The 12,398-nt window shown below is 46.5% G+C and overlaps 1 protein-coding gene across 5 annotated transcripts in view; it reads right to left on the reverse strand.

Moving 5' to 3' along the window:
* ZNF268 (zinc finger protein 268) overlaps positions 1–10,298 on the reverse strand; it is a 45,875-nt gene extending 35,577 nt beyond the window's left edge. For 3 of the 5 annotated variants that reach the window (XM_036823390.1, XM_036823389.1, XM_036823386.1), the window contains exons 1-2: positions 10,115–10,298; positions 9,717–9,798 (exon numbers count right to left, since the gene is read on the reverse strand). In XM_036823390.1, coding sequence (XP_036679285.1) covers positions 9,717–9,749 — 33 coding nt within the window. In that variant the 5' untranslated portion in view covers positions 9,750–9,798; positions 10,115–10,298. Of the gene's footprint in view, positions 1–9,716; positions 9,799–9,962 lie in introns of all 5 variants that reach the window. The other 2 variants (XM_036823388.1, XM_036823387.1) reach the window with 2 other exon arrangements.
* Between the last annotated feature and the right edge of the window lie 2,100 nt (positions 10,299–12,398).

Here is a 12,398-nt window from a genome sequence, read left to right on the forward strand (position 1 = left end):
TTCAAAAGTTTTTATCTTGATGTGGCCCAATTTCTATCTCGAAAAGCACAACCTATAAAAGAGCTTTCTAAGAACTTTAGCCTAAGAGAAGGTCATGAATATTTTCCCCTATGATTTCTCCCAGGAATTTTATAGCTTTTGCTCTTGAAGTCTACGCTCCAACTGGAGGTCATCTTCTGGTATTGGGTGAGCTAAGAGTCACGGCTCATCTTCTTAGAAGATTTTTACTTGTGAAAACATAAAATACATAACATAAACTTAGCATCTTAACCATTTTCAAGTGTACAGTTCATTGGAATTCAGTACCTTCACAGTGCTGTGTAACCATTCCCAGCAGGTCACATTCATCTCCAGAACTCTTCATCTTGCAAAACTGAAACTCTGTATCCTCTGAGCAGTAACTTCCCATTCTCCTCCTACCACGGCTCCCTGACAACCAGCGTGGACCACACTTTCTATGCTCTTGACTACTCTAGGAACTGAAACCATGCTCCACAGGGTTAACAAACAGTGGTGACTAACAGAAATTCTCGAGCTCGTCTTACAGAGCAGCAGCCAAGGGGCAGCTTGTTAAACCCCCCACCTGAACCCGCCCTCAGTGACTAAGCTTGCCTGAATTACTAACTGTCCCCTAGAGGTAACACCTCTGACGTATGGGTCACTATATCAATGGGCACTTAAGCGGTTTTCCAGAAACCTAGAGTCAGCTCTTGTCCAGTGCAAGGCAGCCAAGACCGGTTGGGACCGCTGACCCTAAAAACCGGGCCTGCACACATGTCTGATGAATGACCGCCTAATGTCAGAGGGCCAAAACCTCCACCCTCAGATCATGCTAAGTGTCTACATTTTTGAACACGTATCCCACGAAGAAGCATGTACCCCGATACGCCTGCACAGAACACAGATTACCTCACCTTTTCCCTACTTCCAATCACTTCCCCACACCTAAGACTTCCCTACTTCTTTATCCCGTGAATATCTCAAGTCCCTCACCTGCGAGGAGACAGATCTGACATTTGTTCTCCCATCTCCTCACTTGGCTGTCTCGTGAATAAACTCTTTCTCTGCTACGAACTGCAGCGCCTCAGCGTTTGGCTTGCTGCGTGTTGGGCGAACAAACCTGGTTCAGTAACAGAACCTCACGTAAGTAGAATCTTACAGTATTTGTCCTTTTGTGACTGGCTTATTTCACTGAAAACAATGTCCTCAAGGTTCACCCATGTTGTAGCATGTGTCAGAATTCATTTCTTTTTAAGACTGAATATACACATACACACCCACACCCCATTTTGTTTATCCATTCATCTCTTAGTGAACAACTGGGTTACTTCCACCCAAAAAAGAGTAATTTCAAAAAAATAAATCTTTTAAACTCTGTAATTTGAATTGGAAATATCAAAATGAATCATAATTTTTTTCCTTTCCAAAGATCCCTAGGTCTGCCTACTGAAACAGCCCAGAAGTAATGACATTCCGGTATCAACTGTGGTCCCTGAGCACACTCCCTACGAAAAGACACAGGCTCCTGGAGAAAAGGTTGATTCCAGATCTGGGACGGGAAATACGCAAATGAGCGGAGAATACCTTCTTGGGTCCAAAAGCAAGGAAGCCAGGAAGCCAGCTAAGACTAACAGAGTCTTTCCAAAAAGCCTCAGAGCCAAGCTGAAAGGCTCCCTTTGGCTAAGGCTGGGACAATGAAACCCTCTAAAAGAATACTGACTGCAACTGATTGAAACTAACTGTGAACAGTATTAAGATTTACGAGTTTCTTAATCATACTCAAATTAACAAAAAGAAAAAAAAATCAAATGAAAAACTCACTGCTGTCACCAATGGATGTAACTAGGGCATCATCTCCTTAGTGAAAACTGGCAATTAAAGGGAAAGAGTTAAGCATGGATCTGCCATCCCTATACAAATCGTGTCTCTGGGTAACCAAACGGTTCTGTTGATGAAGAAATGTTCTTTTTTAGAGAAGCATTCTGTAAATTCTTTCAGAAAATTCCTGCTACAAAAATGGAAAGAATGATAGAGTTAGAAAGTCACCACTTTGTAGATGCTGTGAAATAACTGGCTGAGGGGAAGGTCATAATTGATGAAACCGTTAGAAAAGGCTGATGGGAAACTTCACAACAACAATACCACACCGTCACCCCTGACCCCACCAATCGATCTTTGCATCACCTAGAGCGAGTCAACCAGACAAACGTGCCTCCTGAGGTGACAAGACAAAGCACTATCAAGTATTCTTGCCAAAAACATTAATAAATGAATCTAAAGTCTCTAAAGATAAATTTCAGTTTACCAGAAATACTGGTGACAGGAAACATGTTAAATGTGACCACAAGGAAACAGAGATAAATCTAAAATGAAGGACATTCTAAAGGACAAATGGCCCAGCATCTTTAAAAAGTCAATGGGGGAAAAAAAAGAAAGAAGGATGGGTTACTCTGGATTAAAAGAGACTTAAAGTATGTAACAGTAAGAAGTGTGTACCTTGTTTGGATTTTGATTTGAACTTGCCAACGTTAAAAAGGAAAATGAAATCTGAACATGGAATAATTCCACGATACCAAGGAATTATTCTGTTAGGTGTAATAGTGGTAATATAATTATATTAGAAAATGTATGTCTTTTAATGCCTAGTGATGTACGGATGAAATAACATGAGAACTGAAACTGCTTCAAAATACTTCAGAGTATTTTGGAGTAAGGTACCTTTATCCTACGCCTTAAATTTTTCCTTTGAAGAATTTTTCGAGAACAGTGACCACCACACAAGAAAATAAAGCTTTCAGAAAACAAGACAACATGAACAAGAACCAATGAAAATCAACAAACAACAGAAAGAAAACCTTGTAGCCAACAGACAGTGCAATTGATGGACACTGGTTATAAATCAAATATTATATTCAAGGAGAGAAAGGCAAGGCTTATGACTTGGCAAGGACTTGGACAAATAACTTAGCAAGCACATTTGAAAAAGAACTAGAAAGAATTTATAGGAATGATAAAAACACATCAACTGAAGTCTCTTTAATAGCAGGTTAGGAAGAATTAGTAAACGAAAGGACTAACCGGAAGAAATTATCTAGAAAGTAGTATGGAGAGACAGATGGGCAAGAGAGGAGAGCAGTGACACACAGACTGAGAAGGTCTATCATAAGCTGCACTAGAGTCTAAAAGGAAACAACAGAGCAAATTTTAAAATGGGGGGTGGGGCACAGCTTTCTGACAGCAGGCAGGTATCTAATGAACGTAGAAAGAATAATGAAATTAGATAAAACTCATTTGTCAACTAGCATAATAAAAACGCACACAAGAATCACCCATGCAGGCTAAATGAGTGGGTGAAAGTTTGAGGACTAAACGGTATTTATTTCATCCCAGTATCTCCCAACAGATACTGACTTACAAAGGGAAGAGAGAGTGACTACAGGGGAGGGAACACAGACACCACCTTCACCAAGTGAGGCAAGTTCACATCAGCAGCCACGAGTGCCCCTGACGTGACGCAGGGAAGAATGCATCACTTCTGAAACGGATCAGGAGGAGGAGCAAACAACCCCAAACGGAGGGATACTCCACAGGATGCCCTGGACTCCAGAAACACGTCATGACAAAAAAGACTGAGGAACTGCTCCAGGTTAGACGAAAGAGCCAGCATAGCCCATCGCAACACATGATTCAAGTTACTCTTTCCCCATAAAGGACAGTATTTCCAAAATTTCTACAAAGAAACAATTGGCAAAATCGCAATAAGACCTGTAAATGAAATAACAGCATTGTATTGATGTCAATTTTCTGATTCAGTGGTTATGTAAAAAACTGTTCTTGTTTGTGAGATGTACTGCAGTATTTAGGGGTAAAGGAACATCATGTCTGCAAATTAGTTTCAGTTAAGAAAAAAAAATGTGTATGTATGAGGAGAGAGAAAGAGGAGAGGAGCTGGGAACAGAGAGTGAGAGAGAAAATGATAAAGCAAGTGCAGTAAAATATTACTAATTGAGGAATCTGGATGAAGGTATAGAAGAACTTTTGTATTATTCCTGCAACTTTTTTAAGATCTAAAATTATGTCAAAATAAAAACTTAAATTAAAAAAACTTTACAGCATAAATAATGTGTATAATGCCCAAACATCTCTACAGAAAGAAAAAGAATAAAAATTATCAGTCAAAAAAGAGCCAAGAGAAAAAAAAAAACAGATCAGGTACAGCAAACACAGTATAGAAAAAACACAGTAAGATGGTAGATTTAAACTCAAATATAACAGTAATTACGTTAATCATAACGGACAAAGTGTCTAAGTTAAGTACAAAGATTGACAGACTGATTTAAAAAAATGATGCTATTTAAAAAAGACACATCTAAAAGATAAAGATACAAAAAAGTCAAAAGCTGAAGAAAAAAAAAAAAAAGCTAAAGAAAAATATATGACAAGCAATTAACCAAAAGGAGGCTCCTACACCTATAAAAATATAAAACAGACTTTAAGACAAAAAAAGGATTCCTGGACATAAGGTGACTCCACAATCGTCAAAGCCTCGAGTCACAAGGAGAATGCAGTGTCAGCTTGTCTGGAAGGGGTGAGCAGCCTGCTCAAAGCCAGCCAAGCGGGTGACAGGCCGCCGCATTACCTGGCCGCCACCTAGCCCGACAGCCGAGCGCTGAGCCGGCTCCAGAGGCCTGATGGCGGCCGGCCACTCCCCGCCCACTGCTGGCAGCGCACAGGGCTGCCTCTGCCCGCAGCCTCCTTCTCCCTCGCCTTCGCACGGCTAATTCCACAGGTCCTCTGAGAGCAGCTGCCAAGGTCACTTCCTGGGCTTCCCTCTGCCCCAGCGCGAATCCCGTGGCCACCTGGCCTGCCCTCTGTCCCCTCTCTCAACTCCCAGGGCTGCCTTTGACCCGTGTATCCTCAGTGCCTAACAGGTACCTGGAATATATAAACAAGGGTGCATGAGGGTTGTTAGTTTTGAAAGAGTAATTCATGAACACTGCCACATTTTAACAGGAAATTATCGGGGCTTCCTTGGTGGTGCCGTGGTTAAGAATCCGCCTGCCAGTGCAGGGGACACGGGTTCAATCCCTGGTCCGGGAGTATCCCACATGCCGCAGAGCAGCTAAGCCCGTGCACCACAACTACTGAGCCCGCGAGCCACAACTACTGAAGCCCGCGTGCCTAGAGCCCGTGCTCCGCAACAAGAGAAGCCACCGCAGTGAGAAGCCCGCGCACCGCAACAAAGAGTAGCCCCCGCTCGCCGCAACTAGAGAAAGCCCGCGCACAGCAACGAAGACCCAACGCAGCCAAAAATAAATAAATAAAAATTTACATATAAAAAAAAAACCTGGGAATTATCATTTTAACCTTTAATTCGCCAAGAGGGTCAGTCTGGGCGCAGCTGAAGACATTCAGCCTGGTATGCACGGGAGCGCTGGCCAACCTTCCTCTGAAAGGCCCCGTCAGGCAGAATTCCCTTCTCTCTCCCACACCCCCTCGCGTCAGTCTTGAAGCCCCAACTCACTGCACTGCAAACTATGCTATTAGCATGTCGTGGTGGTGACCGTGGTGACGGTGTTTGGCGGTGGTCCATGGGAGCAGAGGCCCTGCCCAACTCCGGAGAAAAAGGGAAACGAGGTTCCCTGGTTTAAAATAAGTCAACTCCTACATGAGAGGAGGACACGGAAAATCTTTCCAAGCCCCTAGGAATGCAGACTCCCTGAAGTGAATTTGTAATGACACATTTAAGGGAGGGAAGTGTCAACAGCAGAAAGTAGCCAAACTGAAAAAACAAAACCTGCCAGTAAGTGCCCAGCATCCTCCGAGGAAAGAAACAGAGACTTAGGGGCTCACAGGCCTCAGTGCTACGTCACCGCCAAGGACCACCTCCCTCTGTTCTGAATTTGCACTCATCTACAGCCTTCTAATTACTAGGTATCACCCTGGATACCCAGGAGGGGACACCCAGAATATGGGTCGAGGATGTCACCGGCCACGGGAAAGGGACTCCTGTGTTGCACGGTTTTAAAATGTCTTGCATATGATATCCTTTCCGCTTTCAGCGCACCCCTGAGTGGGGTCATCCACATCCTATCATTCCCCAGCGACTGGGCCACACACACCCACTGCGTCCAGGGCACGGCAAGGGACTTAACTGCTCCTGAGTCCAAGGAGCAGCTGATAAGTGACCTATTGTGGGTAAACAATAACTACTATTAGGGCCCAGGAGTCTAGAATCTCTGTCTCTTGAGAAATTCTCAGGCTACACCCTGAGGCAGTAGAGTACACTGGCTAGGGAAGCAGGTGTAGGGCCATCCCATCCAGGTTCAAATCCTGACTCTGCACAAACCAGCAGTGTAACCTGGTCCCAAGAAGAGGCACTGATGAATACCTACAGCAGACGCAGCTCAGAACCCCACGCACCGTGAGCGCTGAGCATTCACGCTGGGCTGGAATGGTAAGAAGTACAGGACTACTTACACAAAATCTAAACAGTGACCACGGACTAGGTGAAAAGCATAAGCTGGCTGTCAGAAAAGAGGACTCACCTTCCAAACACCCCCAATTCTGTCTAGTCTCTCCGTTTCCACTGCTCCAGGCAACACCTCCTCCGCCTCTCGTCTGCACCGCTGCAGTCGCCCATTCTCCACTGAGCAGCCAGAGGGTCTCTGAATAGCCCAACCCCCTTTCCTAACACAGCAGCTTCCCAGCCTGATCGGGCCTCTGGCCCCCTCCGTGTCTGTCTGCTCCCCTCCCCTCCCCGCCAACCCGGGCCACACAGGCCTTCCTTCCCTGCTACAAAGGCACGGACCCTCCCCCACCTCGGGGCCTTGGCGATGGCTGTTCCCACCCTGCATGTTCATGCACCTGCTCTTCCCAAGGCCGGCCACTCTGGTAACTCAGACCTGCAAACGTCACCTCCTCCATGGAACCTTCCCCAAACACCCAATCTTTCACATCAACCAATATTAATTTCATGTACAACACGACAACGACGTTTCCTGTTCACTTGTAAGTAGTTTCTCCATCATTTACATGGCATCTGCCTTCCTCCACCAGAGTACAAACTCCCCAAAGCATGGATCCTGTCAGTCTCGTTCACCACCACATGCCTGGACCTGGAAGGGGGCCTGGCACATAGTGGGTGCTCAATAAATACCTGGAGACTGAAAACATGATGAACACTTCAAAGACCAAAGCCTGGGATTTGCATCTATCAGTTCACTCTTCCGCCCAAGAGGGTGTATGCTGTCCTGTTAAGAACTCAGAGCAGGGAGGGCTTCCCTGGTGACTCAGTGGTTAAGAATCTGCCTGTCAATGCAGGGGACACGGGTTCCAGCCCTGGGCCGGGAAGATCCCACATGCCACGGAGCAACTAAGCCCGTGTGCCGCAAGTACTGAGCCTGAGCTCTAGAGCCCGTGAGCCACAACTACTGAGCCCACGTGCCACAACTATTGAAGCCCACGCGCCTAGAGCCCGTGCACAGCAACAAAGAGTAGCCCCCCCTCACCACAACTAGAGAAAGCCCGTGTGCAGCAACAAAGACCCAACGCAGCCAAAAATAAATTATAAATAAATAAATAAAAGAACGCAGAGGAGGGAGCGTGAGCCCCTGGGTTTGAATTCTGTCTTCTGCTGAGTGATCCTGGCCGACCGCCTGCCTCTCTTTGTCACCTTTCCTTGTCTTTAAATGGGGCTAAGAGTCCTACCTTCCTATGAGGCTGCTGTGAGGATCAGTTTGTATCTGTAAAGTGCTGAGACCCAGGGCTAGGGAGAGTAGACACTGTAGAAATGTTAACTAGTATTACTGAAGTTGTAAAGTTTTCTTTATACAAGTCCTCTGCATTGCTCAGGTTTATAGTACTTTCACCTGTTTTACTGCCATTGCAAATAGGCTAATTTCCCTCATTATAACTTCTAAACAGATACAACTTATAAACAGGAAACGTACTGACTTTTAGACTGATTTTGTACCAAGGAATCTTACTGGATTCTCCTCAAGCTACCACTCTCTTCCCACAACCACAGGGCACACTGATTCAGTCCACATGGCTGTCTTCCTGCCTCATTCCCATTTCTGCAACCAACCGCTGCTCCCTCTACCCCACTCCTTCCTCTCCTGCCCAACAAACACCCACACTCACACTCTGCTCTGGAAATATCACAGCGAAACCCACCACCACCATCACCACCAAGTCCGATTTGAACTTCTGTGACATAACAGTACTTGACCTCCCTGGGGCATCTCACATGGCAACCATTTTTGAGGTTTCTTTTTCTTTGACTCTGAAACACAAGTCTCTCCATTTCTCTCATTTCTATGGGGCTGCTCAACCTTCAGCCCCTCCTCCACCACCTCCCCTTGTCCATCCCCTGACCACTGCCCTCAGTGCTCTTCCCAGGAAACATGTGCTCCTTGAGCTAATCTGGCTATACCTACTCAGTGATACCTGTCCAGACCTTTCTCTCGAGACTGGTGCCTACCCACCTGCCCACCAGCACCCGCAGGGTCCTACCATATCTAAAGGAAATGTCCACCAGCCCTCCATAACAACTCTGATGGTCTTCCCTGACTCAGGGAATGGTAGCACTCCCAACCCAGGTCCACAGAGCAGACCTCCAGCAGTTACGCCTGGCTCTTCTGGCTTGCTCACCACCAGCACCCAACTAGTTACCAAGTCCAGTTGCTTCTGACCCTACCGTCTTTCTCCCTAGAGGATAAAATCCAAGTGTTTTTTTTTTTTTCTTTTTTTTTTTTTTGGCCATGCCGTGCAGCTTGCGGGATTTTACTTCCCCGACCAGGGATTGAACCCGGGGCCATGGCAGTGAAAGCACCGAGTCCCAACCACTGGACCACCAGGGAAGTCCCCAAATCCAAGTTTTTAATGTGATCCTCAAAGCTCTCTACGATCCAATCTCTGCCTATGGCTCTGGCCTCATTTCTTAATACACACTCCACCACCACCATCACCTACAAAACTCTACATTTCAGCAACTGTAAAGTGTTCCAAGGTCACCAACATACTACATCACTTTAAGCCTCTCAAATTTGCACGTTGCTTCCTTTCCCTAGGCTGACCTTCAGTCCCTTGTTCACCTCATTCACCTTTCAAATCTCAGTTTAAGACTCCCTTATTAATCCCTGAAGCATTTCTTGGGGTGTCCTTACTTCCAAAACTGGCCCTGTGCTGTGTGTCTCCATACACTTCCACGGCCGGCTCTCGGAGGACCCCTAACGTGTCACTGTGCTCATACATTTTCTTGCCCACAATTCCCACCAGACCATGGCTCTTCCAAAGCAGGAACGACCTATCTTCGCACCTTTAGCACCTGCCCCAGGGTCCAGCAAACAAAAGACAATAAACAAAACTGTTGAATAACCAAAGGGGCAAATGCATAACTTCCCAAATGAGGCCCCAAAATCTTAGACACGGAAAGAAAAAACTAAGAAAATATTTGTCGAAGAAATTGGAAAATGGATGATGACCCCTCGTTTAACTCAAGGCTCAAGGTACAGAATTGGCAGAAAAGAGACTGAAAGAAAGAGTAAAGTAACAGTCTGACAACAAGAAGCACTTCTGGACGGCCCAACGTCATCTAAAGGAGGTGCAGTGGCTTGGAAGCCCCACGCAAGCTCCGACCCTGGAAAAGATGGATGAGCACACGTCGGTGTTCAGGGCGCTTTTTAGAAACGAGAGAAAAACCCCCGACTCACCCAGACGGCAGCCGTCCGGACCCTGGTGGCCATCCTCACGGCCAGTTTTGTGCGCCCTGCGGGGGGTGGCAGGACCCGACGGCTGCGGGAGAAGAGAACCGTGAGGGAACCGGGAACCGGTCTCCCCGCCGCTCCCACGCCCACGCGGGACCCTCCTGCCCCCCCGAGGACCCGCCCCTCCCTTCCCACGGCCGGGCCTCCTTCCCTCACGCAGCGGCGGGGTTCCCCATTTCCGCCCCCACCTACACACACGCGATCGGCTCAGGGCAGGCGCGGGGGAGGCCAGACTAGTCTGCACGGTCCCGCCGCCCTGACAGGGGAGGGACTCGGCGCGCGCGGCTCCCCCAAGCCCTGAACCGGCAGCGGGGGATGTGGGGGAGACCGGCTCCGCAGCCGACCTCCCGGATCTGCAGCCAGAGCCACTCGGTCCTCGCTCTCGACTGTGCGGCGCCCGCTCCGGGTGCTTCGGCGACGGCCTTCGGGCAGACGAGGTCGGCGCGCTCCAGCTCAGGTCCCCACGACGAGCAGGGGACGCACACCGCCCACCAGTGCTCTCCCGGCTGGGGCCGAGCCGACGGCGGCCGCTAGGGACGCACAGGAAATGCGTCAGGGCGACCCGAGAGCAGGACGAACTACAACTCCCGGAAGCCTCTGCGGGCGTTCCTCCTGCGCGGGGCGGCTCCAGGCGAGGGCCGCCGGGACGGGGCGCTGCGGCCGCGAAGCGCAGGCCCTTCCCGCCCCACCCCTGGGCGCGGGCGCGCAGACTTTCAGTGATACAGAGGATTAAAATAATTGACAGGAATAGCGCAAAGGCAGGAGGCGTATAAGTTCAGTTAAAAGTGTTCTAAGTTTCCTGCTTTTCCAAATGGTAAAAGTCCTAATTTATACTTTAATAACGCAAAGATTCGTTCCGTTGTATAAGTGACATTTATTTTCCAGGAAAATTAGGAGTGGCATTGTCTTCCTTTGGGGATGGGGGTGGGTGAATCCTTTAAATGTCTGGCTTAATATAAAACAGCTGGAGTCTCATATGTGCTTCTGCGTTCACTCTGTTGCATGTGTTGCTTATGTGGAAGTATCAATATATAAAAAAATCTGGCCTCACATAGGTATGTGTCAATAGTTGGAAAAGGACAGGGTATTTTAATATACTTAGATGACTGCATATTCTTTGTAGTAAAAGTTGAACAAGGAATAGGTCAGTTTCAGTGTACGATCTGAAACCAGAGAGGTGAGCTTTTTCTACTCTATTAAAACCCATTGGTCTGTCTTGCACTTTGAATGCATAGTTTTATCAGGCATGATTTTGTAACAACATGCATTGGTCATTTGGAAAATATTGGTTCACTGACTAATGCAGATCTTCCAAACACTGACACCTCTCCTTATACAACATGAAAGCTCGTATTCATCAATATCATCATTGATCTTAAGTACTGGGAATCTGTGAAGTTCACAGTGGCAGATACAAGATTTCCAAAATTGTTTGCACTTGAAAACTCTAGCTTTGTATTGGCAGACAATGCTGGCACTTGTTCCCCTTGTGTGACAGCTCACTTGGTTGGCAGTTGAGAATGTGTCTGCCTCACCCACGTTTGCCTCACCTTTCAGTCCTACTTTCACGCAAAGTTCAGCTCCCAACTCAATCACACAAGTGCATTTTCTGGAGACAGTTATGGAACTTCAGGACGCAGCACAGAATATTTGTTGCATAGATACTAAAAAGATACGGACTCAAGAGTTGAGATTTAATAAAATTAGTTTTCACTGCTCCATCAAGGACATCCAGAAGTGAAATTGGTCCTTTTCTCTTCTTTTTTTAACTGTGAATGTGATGATGAAGAACATAATGGCGACTAATAAATGTCTTTGGTGCCACTTCCTAGATGCATGGGGAGTGCCCACAGTGGTACCCCTATGGCTTTTGCACCATCAGAGCAAGTTCAACACAGTAGGCAACATCTTGAGTTTGGAATATCAGTTCTCGCTGTAAAATTCTTTCAACTTTTCTGTATGTTTGAAATTTTTCATAATAAAATATTGGAGGAAAATATTGTGGAAGAGACAAACTTTTCAATAAATTGTGCAAGCCAAAAATAAATAAATAAATAAATAAATAAAAATTGTGCAGGAACAATGACATAGCTATACAAGAATAGGAAAAAAAACTGCTGTCTCACAATATATTTAAAATAAATTCTAAATAGATTAAATATGGGACTTCCCTGGTGGCGCAGTGGTTAAGAATCCTCCTGCCAATGCAGGGGACATCAGTTCAATCCTTGGTCCAGGAAGATCCCCCACACGGTGGAGCAACTAAGCCCGTGCACCACAACTACTGAGCCCGTGTGCCACAACTACTGAAGCCTGCGCACCTAGAGCCCGTGCCCCGCAACAAGAGAAGCCACTGCATGAGAAGCCCGCGCACCACAACAAAGAATAGCCCCAGCTCCCTGCAGCTAGAGAAAGCCCGCGTGCACAAACAAAGACCCAATGCAGCCAAAAATAAAAATAAATAAATTTATTTTTAAAAAGTAGATTAAATATTAAACGTGGAAAGGAAGGCTCTACAGGTTTTAGGTTGAAATGTAGAGTTAGCATCCTTTGCCCACTGATTTGTTAACCAATCCCTGTTATCTGCTAAGTTCTCATGTTGTGTTAGTTTTCTGTGCTGCTGTAACA

The sequence above is a fragment of the Balaenoptera musculus genome, chromosome 14, assembly GCF_009873245.2.
Source record: "Balaenoptera musculus isolate JJ_BM4_2016_0621 chromosome 14, mBalMus1.pri.v3, whole genome shotgun sequence".
NCBI classification, from domain to species: Eukaryota; Metazoa; Chordata; class Mammalia; order Artiodactyla; family Balaenopteridae; genus Balaenoptera; species Balaenoptera musculus.